Source organism: Choloepus didactylus, chromosome 3 (assembly GCF_015220235.1).
Source record: "Choloepus didactylus isolate mChoDid1 chromosome 3, mChoDid1.pri, whole genome shotgun sequence".
Classification (NCBI taxonomy): domain Eukaryota; kingdom Metazoa; phylum Chordata; class Mammalia; order Pilosa; family Megalonychidae; genus Choloepus; species Choloepus didactylus.
In genome coordinates, this window is record NC_051309.1 from 83,189,579 (window position 1) to 83,202,182 (window position 12,604).

Genomic DNA, 12,604 nt, shown 5'->3' on the forward strand with positions numbered 1-12,604 from the left:
GCCATATGTCTAGATGACATCATGTAGAGAGGGACATATAGATAGAAAAAGAAAGGTCAAATGACTGAGCCATGAGGTAGTTCAGTCTTTGGATGTCAGTAAAGTAATGATGACTTGGTAAACACAAATGAAATAGAGCCACCAGTGCAAGTAGTGTTTCAGAGGACAAGTCAAGAAATTGTAGGAGAAGAGCTATACTATGTGAACTGCTACTAAGTAAGAGAAACACTGAGAAATGATCATGGGATTTACCATAAGGTCTTTGGTGACCTTGATAAGAATATTTTCATTACAGTGATGGCACAGGTAGGTCTAAGAGAAAATGGGAAGAGAGGAAGTAGATTTAGCAACTTTTTTGAGAACTTAGGCTGTTAAAAGGAGTGTCAGATGGGAACTGGAAGGCAGTGTGAACTCATAGAAGACTTGTTTAAGATGGGAGATTTTATAGCAAGTTTATAAGCTGATGAAGATGATCTAGGAAAGCAGGGAAAATTGACCAACATAGAGGAGTGAGAGGAGGAAGGGTATGCCTCTGTGGGTAATGGGGAGTCAGATTCAGTACACAAGTAAAGAGGCATGGCCTTTGGTAGGAGCATAGATAGTTCATATGTAGTAACAGGAAGGAAGGCAGTGTTGTGGGTATAGATTCAGGTCAATCAACAAATAATTCTTGAGCTCTCACTATGTACAAGGCACTCTTTTTAGGAAAAAAAAAGTATATATCCATTAGGACATTTAAACAGAGATAGCATTGATTTAGTTAGGTGTCTGTTTTGTGTATAATACTATTACTGTTTATTATATTATCTGTCATACTGTTTAACACTTGATTACATGAGAATGTGATACTAATAAATACTTAACATTTTTCAGTAATTGTTCATCTGCACACCCCTTCTCCCCCAGTTAAACTTTAATTGGGTAATTGCTTTCATTTATAGCTGACATTCTCCTGAGTCATACTGAACAACTCCTCAGATGATCCCTAGAAGTAATCGCTGCTGAGGGTATACTGTGCTCTTTATTTAGTAAGATTCTTATGTTGAACCATCATGGGAAGAATTGCTGGGGACACAGCAGAAGTGGTGTGTCTTTAGTGGCATAGTCTTCCTTATGTTTCTTACCCTTCAAATAATTCATATTTTCTCTGAACTTAATTAAAAATTTTCAAATTAAGATATGGTGTAGCGGAATATTAAAAATATATGGTTTGAGGCATTAAATTTGAGTTACCATTTTAGTTAGTGATGAATTAGGCTTATTTTTGGAGTTCTCCTTCATGATCCCTTAAAAATTCTTAGGTCTTTATCCTGATTCAATTTTTCTCCTTTCTATATGCAGTTGCATCTCTTTTTCTGCCCTAATGAAGGACAAAATGATATTAGAATCCAACTAGTTAAGTTTCAGTTCTTTTTACTTTTTTCTCACGCCAGCCATTTGCAGTAATGAACTGCCTCTGGACTGTATCATTCACTATGCTGTTATTTCCACTGCTAACACTTACTGCTCTCTAGTTCCTTTCCTTCTTTATGGTAAGGTAGGGCAGATAAATTCCACAGAAAGATGGGTGAAACTCACATGCTTATTGGCAGAATCCAGTTTCTTGCAGGCTGCTGGACTGAGAGTCTCAGTTTCTTGCTGGTTTCAGCTAATAGCTGCCCTCAGCAACCTGCCCCATCATTCTCTCCATATGGCAGCTCACATTATTTCAAATTGCTTCTTCAAAGCCAGCAAGGGAGAGAGTCTCTTCCAAGCAGGCATTACAGTTGTATGTAATGTAATCACACATATGTAATCATCCTGTTTCTATTGTTTAGACACAAGTTACAAGTCTTATCCATACTCAGAAGGAGAGGATCACACAAGGGCATGAATACCAGAAAATGGGGATCATGAGGGCCACCCCAACATCTGTCTGTCAGCTTATTTGTTATATCTTCACATGGGTTAAATTTGTATCTTACTCTGTAATTTTTGTTATCTATTTAGATATAGCGATAACTTTAGATTTTTATTTTTCTAACCAGATTCCATTGGCCGTGACATCCCGAAAATGCTTGAATTATTTAAAACTGGACAAGAAATTAAGGTAGACGAAGAAAGGGAGAACTTTCTCAAAACCAAAATAGCAACAGTAAGTTACAGTAGAAATTTATCAGATAACCCTCTTTGTTTTTGTTCAGGTAATTCATTAATAATAGAAGGTGTTATAATATGCCAAACCTTTGAATTTATGAGTGGTACTAAATATGTATACACATAGATAAAATTTTTATTTCTGTAGATTGATGTCATCAATTTTAATGGTACTTGAGAATTCCTGCCTTTTAAAGTTATGTGCCACTTACTAACATTTAACAGTAATTTGCTTTATTTGATTATCTATCTTATGCATGTACTTTTTGTTCTCTGTTATTCTAAGTTTAGTGAGAGTAGGGACTAGATCGTTTTTATCCTTTATTGAATGTTTTATAATGTTGAACACAGTATTCTTTTAAGGTATTTATTTCTCTGTTAATGTAATTGAGTAATTGGCTTTATTTTTATGAATTATTTCTTATTATCTGTGCTTATGTTTACAAAATTGTTTGCCTACTTGTAGAAGATGCTGGGAATCAATTTCTGAAGCCATTTTTTTCCTGTTCAAAAAGGAAAAAATAGTACTTACCATGTGCCAAGCACTATTCTAAGTTCTTTTCTTATGTTCAGAATTTTAATCCTCAACCCTCTGAGTATAAAATTGTCATCTCCATTTTACTGACACAGGCATGGGAGACCCAGAGAGGCTAAATAACTATTCCAAGGTCTCACAACGAATATGAGGCAAAATAGATATTTGAACCTTGGCAGCTTCCTCACGAGTCCAGGCTCTTTACTCCTATACCATCTTGTCTCATGACTGGAATTATTTGAATAGATGTTATTTTTCCTCTTTCACCTCCAATTCTGCTCTTAAGAGGAATTCTGCTTTATAGAGACAACATCTAGTTATCCAGGCTACTTGAGCTGTGCCACTGTGGATCATCAGACATGTACAAGAGACATTTAGCTTGTTTTGTGGAAGGAAAACTTGCTTTAGAAAGAAAGCAAAACAGTTTTAATCCAGTCAGAAGCTGGAAAGCCTCGACTTCATTTGGCACTGAGCTCTGTTACAATCTGATGTTGGAATTTCTTTGTCCCCAAAGTCCGTTGGCAGTACGTCTTGTTTCTTAAGAATAACAACATTGAAATGTAAAAAAAAAAAAAACAGGTTTTAAGAGAATGTTTTAGAGGTGTAGAGACTTGGGTTTCAGTGCCTGCTTTGCTACTTAAGGGATAGCAGATGTTAAGCAAGTTTCTTTTGCCTCAGATTTCCTCATTTATAAAATGTATATAATAATACAAGCCAACTAATATGGTTCTGAAGATTGCATACAATTTTTAAATGGTAGTAAATTTTGTTGTTTTTATTATTATTTTTTGGCCAAATTGGTTGGATTTTTTAGGACTATGGAATGTCCTTATAAGACTCTATCTAACTGGATTAGATTTGCCTTTACTTAAGTGATATTTCCTGTATATTCAGTATTTAATATTTTATATATATACAGAATCAGTTAAGAGTATAAAACCATAGCATCTTATTCATGTTTTGATAAATACGATAGTGATTAAGAACATGGGCTCCAGTAGGACTCCCTGGATCTTTTAGAGATATAATGCTTTTTCTTAATGAAAAAGAAATTAATCTCTGTGGTTAAAGGGAATCTTTTTGAATACTACTTTAGTTTTTTAGTATAGTCCCATAGCAGGTTTAGAGAGTGGGTTTTAGATTTGTGCTGTCTGGCTTCAAATCAAGTTCTAGATTAGCGCTGTGTCATCTTGTTCTTTAGCCTCAGTTTTCTTCCCATCTGAAAATGAGGGTAATAGTGATATATACTTTCTAGGTTAAGAATGAATAGATGAGATAATAACATAATAACTAGATAGCAGACTTCTGCTTCTCACCTAAATGATCACCATTACCTTGATACTGAAACCAGACAAAGAAAACTGAAGTCCAATATCATTTGTAAACATAAATGTAAAAATTCTAAATTTTAGCAAATAAAACCCAGCAATATATAAAAATGATAGTATATCATAACCAAGTAGGGTTTATCTTAGGAATGCAAGGTTTGTTTAACATTCAACAATCAATCATTATAATTCACCTTGTTAACAAACTAAAAACCAAGATCCATATGATCATCTCAGTAGATAACAGAGAAAGCATTTGACAAAATTGAACATCCATTCCTAATTAAAAAGTCTCAACAAACTAGGAATAGAAGGTTGGTGCCCTCAACCTGATAAATGGTATCTAAGAAAAACCTATTGCTAACATCAGAATTAATGGTGAAAGACTGAATGTTCAAAGTGATAAAGGGCATCTAAGAAAAATCTACAGCTGACATTGTATTTAGTAGTGAAAGGCTGACTGTTTTACTCCTAAAATCAGGAGCAAGAAAAAGATAGCCACTCTCACCACTTCTGTTCAGCATCTTTCTGGGGATTCTAGGTAGTTCAGTGAGGCAACAAAAAGAGATAAAAAGTTATCTACATTAGAAAGGAAGAAGTAAAACTCATTATTCACATATGGCTACTAAACATTGTACACTAGAAAAGGGGTGAGTTATATGATATGCAAAATATACCTCAGTAAAGTTATTAAAAATGTGTAGTACATCAAATATATTCTTAATTAAGTTGTTTGGAAAAGGAAAAACAAACTGTTTACCATTCTACCTAACATAAAATAGTTGTTCCAGAAATTTTGTTTATTATTTTAATTACAAGAGATGATAATAAATTAGAATTTTTAAAAAGATTTCAAAGTGTTGTAAAATATTTCTCTTAAAAGTTTGAGATTTCCATGAGTAATGTTATTATTTTACTGTTGGAAATAATGATGATGTGGGGTTTTCTTTTTTTAATAAGTCTGTATGATATGAGAGTTTGATTTAGAATGAGTGAATAGATGAAAAAGCACTGGCAGCATCACATGCCTATTAGGGGTCCTCCTCATTTTGGATAAGAGAAAGTTATCTGGAGCAAGGGTCAACAAACTATGTTCCACAGGCCAAATCCAGCTATGGCCCATTTTTGTACAACCTATGAATTTTCTTTTTCAATTCAGTTTTATTGAGATATATTCACATGCCCTACAATCATCCACAGTGTAGAGTCATTTGTTCACAGTACCATTATATAGTTGTGCCTTCATCACCACAATCAATTTTCAAACATTTTCATTACTCAAAAAATAAATAAATAAAAATAAGAATACAAATACAAGTAAAGAAGAACACCCAAAACATCCCATCCCCCTGTATTATTCATTTAATTTTTGTTCCTATTTTTCTACTCATCTGTCCATATACACATTGTATGGACAACTACACACCAGCTACACACAGAAATTTGGTGCACTGATTGGACCCTCACAAGATTCAGACCCCCACTCGTCACATAGACGATGTTAGGGAAAACTGGCTTGAGGGGACTGGGTGGCTCAGGGGCACCATCTGCTGCTAAGTCAGGGAAAGTGCATTCCACCAAGCAGTAGCTTTGACAAATTATAGATAATTATTCAAATAAGCCTGCATATCCTGAAAGAACCCTCTCAAGATAAGCAAATTCTAAGAGGCCAAAAACAACAGGAAATTTTAAAGCATATGAAGAAACCAGATGATATGGATAACCTAAACACAAACACCCAAATCAAAAAAATCAGAGGAAACGCAGTACTTGGAGCGATTAATCAAAGAAGTAGTCACAAACAACAACATCATGGCACAGGATATAAAGGACATGAAGAAGACCCTTGAAGAGCATAAAGAAGAATTTGCAAGAGTAAATAAAAAAATAGAAGATCTTATGGAAATAAAAGAAACTGTTGACCAAATTAAAAAGATTCTGGATACACTCAGTACTAGATTAGAGGAAGCTGAGGAAAGAATAAGCGAACTGGAAGAGTGCAGAATCTAAAGTGAAAGTACAAAAGAAAGAATGGAGGAAAAAAATAGAAAAATTTGAAATGGATCTCAGGGATATGATGGACAGCATGGAGCTCACAAATATAAGAATCATTGGTGTTCCAGAAGGGGAAGAGAAGGGTAAAGGTCTAGGAAGAGTATTCAAAGAAATTGTTGGGGAAAACTTCCCAAACCTTCTAAACAACATAAATATGCAAATCATAGATGCCCAACAAACTCCAAACAGAATAAATCCAAATAAACCCACTCCAATACATATTCTGATCAGATTGTCAAATGCTGAAGAGAAGGAGCAAGTTCTGAAAGCAGCAAGAGAGAAGCAATTCATCGCATAAAAGGGAAACAAGATAAGACTAAGCAGTGACTACTCAGTGGCCACCCTGGAGGCGAGAAGCCAGTGGTATGACATATTTAAAATTCTGAAAGAGAAAAATTGCCAACCAAGAATTCTTTATCCAGCAAAGTTCTCCTTCAAATTTGAGGGAGAGCTTAAAATCTTCACAAACAAAGGCTAAGAGAATTTGCTAACGAGAGCTCCTACGCTACTTGAAATACTAAAGGGAGCCCTACTGGCAGAGAAACAAAGAAAGGAGAGAGAGGTATGGAGAAGAGTTCAGAAATAGAGATTTAGTAAAGGTATGTTAAAGGAAATAGAGAGAGGGAAAAAATAAAGCTGACAAACAAAAACCAAAGAGATAGGATGGCTGATTCAATGAATGCCTTCACAGTAATAACATTGAATGTGAATGGATTAAACTCCCCAATTAAAAGATATAGATTGGCAGAATGGATTAAAAATATGAACCATCAATATGTTGCTTACAAGAGACTCATCTCTAATTTCCTCTTAATATTGACCATACCATTTTAAAGAGGTACATGTAATACCTTAATATTTGTCAAAAACTAAAATGCTTGCATGCTTTCCCTTCCTCTCTTCTTTTCACTTTTGTTAATGTTACCCACCTTACATATTTCAGAAACAAACAAATGATAGCTTTGTAGTTGAAGTTTCATTTACTGGGAGTGGTGGAAGTCAAGGAATAGAACTTTTCACTAGGAAAAGAATTATTGGAGCTGTAAAATATGGTACATTAAGACTTGTAGTAAGAAGCATTTATCAAGAGAAGAGGGCATGAACTGTAGTTTAAGGGAAAATTAGTAATGTGCTTATTTGGTGTGTTTAATCTAACCTGTCATAGTACTTAATGCCACAATAAATTATATGACTTTCATGGCTTATTATGCACATTCCAAAAAGAGCCTATAAAATCAGGCCAATGTTTCTGTATACATGCTTTCAAGTATCGACTATCTAACCTTTACATCTGATCTGGTTCAGTAGACTCTCAGATGTGTAGAAGTACTTAATGTAGTTTTTATGGGTTTTAAACTTTGATTTCCAAATCTATCCTAAGTGAAAAATCTTTTCGGATTAATGAAGTCAAATAAAATTGAGGATGAAAACATTGACTTGTAATGCTAATTCACACTGGACCTTTTAAAGGGTACAATGTATTATAAATCTACTTAGTTTCAGATCATTTTTATAATTTCAGCCTGTCTATAAGCACTTGATCATAATTGCAACAACTTGGTAGAATTTTCCACACTTTATAAAAATTGTTTGGTCTTAAAATGAATGTTAGGTGAGGGGCTGCTATATTTCCAATTGACTTTTTCTGTTTTAATTTATTTCAAAGTAATCCTTTTCAAGTATACATATACACACAAGTGAAATTCCTTCACTATAATACTATTTTCTAAAAATCCACAAAATCAGGGGTCTTAAATGTTTTATCTTCATCTTATCTTAGACTATTGGGGACTCCTTGGGCTTCTATCACTTTTTGTAAGATAATCTAAAGAGAAATTAAACCATTTTCGTATCATTTTAGGTATGAAAGTAAAAAACAAAACAAAACAAGACAAAAACAAAATACCACACATTTTCTTGGAATCTGTGGCTTCATAACCATAACTTAATAGTAGTTATGTACATTCTCCGAAAGGGATGATTACTGAGCAAAGAGAATATTATAAGTACCTGGCTTAGGGGTCACCCGAGGTTTCTTAAAGGTTTGATTCCTGAGTATCAAATGTTCAAATGCAAACAGAGAATCGGGCTTCTTCTAAATAACACATGCTTTTATGTCCAAAACACACTTTATCCTCATTGTCTGGCTTTTTCTCCTTCAGCAGTGCCCCTCTCCCTTCCATTCATTCTTATTAATTCAGCATATCATGCCAAATCTAGTAAAAGTAAAAAATCTTAAGGGCCCTTCATGTGGCGGCATCTCCTTTAATATTCTTATCCTTTTGGACTACTCTGTAACACAAAATACGCATATACATACATCCTGACTGTGTACCGAATGACGAAAACTCTTCTTAACTCTGAGGACATCAATGAATAAAGCAAAAAATCCTTATTCTCAAACAGCTTATTTTCTAATAGAGAAGATAGATAATATACATATAAATAAATATATATGTACTTGGAAAGGGGACAGAGTGATGGTGGGGTATATATGTATGTGGCTATTTTGAATTGGTTGATCACAGAAGACCTCTCTGAGGAGGTGACATTTGAACAGAGGATTGGATGAAGTAAGAGAGCAAGTAGTGCAAATATTTGGGAGAAAAGTATTCCTGGAAGAGGAAGGAGTAAGTACAAAGGCTCTGAGGAAGAAAAAGGCTTGAGGCATTAAAGGTACAAGAGGTATTTCTTTTAGGGTTAGAAAAGGCTAAAATGTCCTTGAAGAAGTACATACTAAAAAAGTTCTGAGAAAAGGAGTAAATATACAAAGGTGGGAGAACTATTTTGATACAGGAGAAAATAAAATGATATTTTTTATTCTTTTTGAATATCATATTTTAATTTTATCATTGGATGGGCTGTTAGAGTGCCCTATCTCTTGCTCTCGTGGGCAGGAATCTGAGGCCTAGTTTAGGGGCTTTCCCAGAGCCTTTATCTGATTAATGCCAAAGATATAGAACCAAAGTGATTAAGAACATCAGGATAGAAGTCCGGTTAGGAATGGCTTCACCATTCATTAGGCATGTGATCTTAAAACAAGTTACTTTACCCCTGGAAGTCTCAGTTTTCTCCATTGTAATATGATAATATTATTGCTAGTGTCAGAATGGTGTGTGGCATGTAGTAAATGCTTAACTAGCAATGACTATTTTTTTTTCTTTTCCTCCCTCCCTCCCTCCCTCTCTCCCTATCTATCATCCATCATCTGTTGCTCTGTCTTCTGAACATATGAGAGCTAGCTGCATACATCCTTGAACAAACACTGTAATTCACATATACAATTTCCATGAACAAGAACATTCTTTTATGCAATCCCATTAAGCGCAGCTAAGAAGTACAAGAGATTCAACAATGATACAAAGCTTACATTCTGTATTTCCTTTTCCTTATATCTCAAGTGTGTCCCTTTGAGCCTCCTGTCCTCCATCCTCAGATCCCATCCAGGGTCATCCTTGGCATTCAATTGTCATCTATTTAGACTGTTTTTTTTTTTTTTCCTCAATTGTGGAAACATATATATAACCTAAATCTTCCCATTCCACCCCCTCCCTAGCATTCCATTAGTGGGATTAATCACATTTAGAATGTTGTAATGCTGTCGCCTTCCCACCATCCATTACTAGAAATTTCCCTTCACCTCACACAGCAACCCTACACTCATTTCTTAACTCCCCATTGCCCCTTCCCCCATTTCTCTTAACCCATACTCTACTTTTCATCTCTATGGTCATATTCTCTGATAATTTCTTTGTGTTCACTGTGGGGCTTAAAATTAAACTCTTAAATCCATAAGAATCTTGTTTTTCTTTGATGCCAACTTAATTTCATAGGACATAGAAACTATATGCCTGTAGTCCTCTATTCCCCCAACTTAATATAGTTCTTGTCAAAAATTACATATTTTACATTGAGTTCAAAACCACTGATTTGTCATTAGACTTTGTGTATTTTGTAACATGTAGGAAGTAAATAGTGGAGTTACAGTTCAAAAATTATTGACTTCTATTTGTATTCCATTGTGGTCAGAGGTTGTGCTTTGAATATGTTCAATTGTTTGTTTGTTTGTTTGTTTTAATTTATTGAGGCTTGTTTTATGTCCCAGTATATGGTCCATTCTCGAGAAAGATCCGTGATCACTAGAGAAAAATGAGTGTCCTGGTGATTTCGGATGTAAGATTCTATATATGTCTGTTAAAATTCTCTATATCTCTTTCTCATTTCTTTGTTTCTCTGTTGGTAGGGCTCCCTTCAGTATCTGAAGTAGGGCAGGTTTTTTATTAGCAAACTCTCTCAGCATTTGTTTGTCTGTGAAAAATTTAAGCTCTCCTTCAAATTTGAAGGAGAGAGTTTTTCTGGATAAAGTATTCTTGATTGGAAATTTTTCTCTCTCAGTATTTTAAATATGTCATGCCACTGCCTTCTCACCTCCATGGTGCCCGCTGGGTAGTCACAACTTAGTCTTATGTTGTTTCCTGTATATGTGGTGAATTGCTTTTCTCTTGCTGCTTTCAGAACTTGCTCCTTCTCTTCAGTATTTGAGAGTCTGATCAGAATATGTCTTGGAGTGGGTTTATTTGGATTTATTTTATTTGGAGTTTGCTGGGCATTTATGCTTTGTGTATTTATATTGTGTAGATGGTTTGGGAAGTTTTCCCCAATAATTTCTTTGAATACTCTTTCTATACCTTTACCCTTCTCTTCCCCTTCTGGGACACCAGTGAGCATTTGGACATTTTATTTTATCCATCGTATCCCTGAGATCCTTTTCGATTTTTTTCTCCATTCTTTCTTTTGTTCTTTCATTTTCTGTTCTCTGGACCTCTAGGACACTGAGTTGTTGTTCAGCTTCCTCTAATCTTGTATTATGAGTATCCAAAGTCTTTTTAATTTGGCCAACAATTTCTTTTATTTCCATAAGATCTTCTGTTTTTTTATTTAATCTTGCAATTTCTTCTTTATGCTCTTCTAGGGTTTTCTTTATGTCCCTTTTATCCTGTTCCATGGTCATCTTCATGTCTTTTATATCCTGTGCCATTTTTTCATTCCTCAATTGTGATTGTTTGATTAATTGTGCCACGTACTGTTTCTCTTCTGATATTTTGATTTGGGTGTTTGGGGTCAGGTTCTCCATATCATCTGGTTTTATCATATGCATTAAGATTTTCTGTTATTTTTGGCCTCTTGGCATTTGCTTTTCTTGATAGTATTCTTTCAAGTTGTAAAAAAACAAAAATACCAGTCTAATTTTTCAGAAATACCGTTGGTGGCATACACTTTCTCCAGCTAACCAGCAGATGGCGTCTGCGAGTCACCTGTACTCCTCAAGACAGTTGTCCCCAACTCTGTCTCTGTGGTGTGTGGGGAAATGATTTTTGTGGGGTTCAGTTGGTGAACTCAGTTTGGGTTTGTTGTTGGAGCTGTCCGCCCTGAATGTGGTACGTGTGTCTGGGTGATCAGGGAGGCAGGGCAGCTTTAATATTCAAACCCCCCAGTTGTTCCCGGAGATTCAAGGCCGCTGCAAGAGTCTAAGCCTTCATTTCATTTCTGCCCCAGACCCTCTCTGTCGCTGACCCACAAACCACCAGCATTGACATAGCGTCCCTGGGTTTTCTGAGCGGGCCCCCCTTCTCAGCTGTGATCTTCCAGGACCTCTGCTGAGGGAAGGCTGTGCTACGTCACTAGTGCACATTGTCCTTCAAGGGAAGCCCTGGGCCGCCGGGCCATGCAGGGGCGCTCTCCTAGCAATGACTATTTAAAGCTTTGACTAGACCCTAGATGCCTGGTACTCCTGGTACTCCCACTAGGTCCCATTTTAAATGGTTCAGGGAAGCAGTTTACATGTAATAAAGTAGGCATTTTGTTTTCAGGTTTCAGTTTTCCTTTGTACTCACCATCTGTCTCCAAAATCCATCCTCTTTTCATTTAATCATGCAACAAAAACATTATTTTTGAGCAAAATTCAAAGTGAATTGAAGTTAGATTTCTGAATAGTGGTGGATCCTCATCTTTAATATTGTAAGTGATCAAATGACACAGAATGTTGGTATAAAAGGCCTTCTAAACATAGAGCACTCGTATCACAGCAATCTAAAAGCTGTTACTGTCGCTTTCTTATATTTATCCTTGATTTCTTGGTAAGGTTCTTTTCTACGTTATTTATGGATTTTGTTGCTACTATGAGTGCAATTTTTTTTCCCATTTTTATCTCCAGATTGATTATTGCTTATCTAGTGTAAGGAAATATTTTTTTATGTCTCTTATATTCTGCTACATTATTGAACTCTCCTATTGACATTAATAGTATTTTACTTGATTCATTCTAGATTTCTTGGTAAATAAGTGCATTGTCTCATAAAAAACACTTGTGCCTTTTTTTTCTAATACTTAGACCTATTTCATATCTTATTTTATTGGCAATACATTCCCGAATAGTTACAATAATAATATATTTTTAAAAAAATTGTGGTTACATATATGTGGTACAAAATTTCCCGTTTATAGTTTTTAAGTGTTACACTTCAGTGGTATTAATTACATTCACAATGTT

The 12,604-nt window shown here is 35.1% G+C and overlaps 1 protein-coding gene across 1 annotated transcript in view; it reads left to right on the top strand.

The window, feature by feature from the left end:
- Positions 1–12,604, top strand: part of MRPL1 (mitochondrial ribosomal protein L1) — a 112,465-nt gene that overhangs the window by 54,549 nt on the left and 45,312 nt on the right. The window contains exon 8 of the mRNA XM_037830060.1: positions 2,028–2,134. Within this exon, the coding sequence (XP_037685988.1) occupies positions 2,028–2,134 (107 nt within the window). The remainder of the gene's footprint in view (positions 1–2,027; positions 2,135–12,604) is intronic.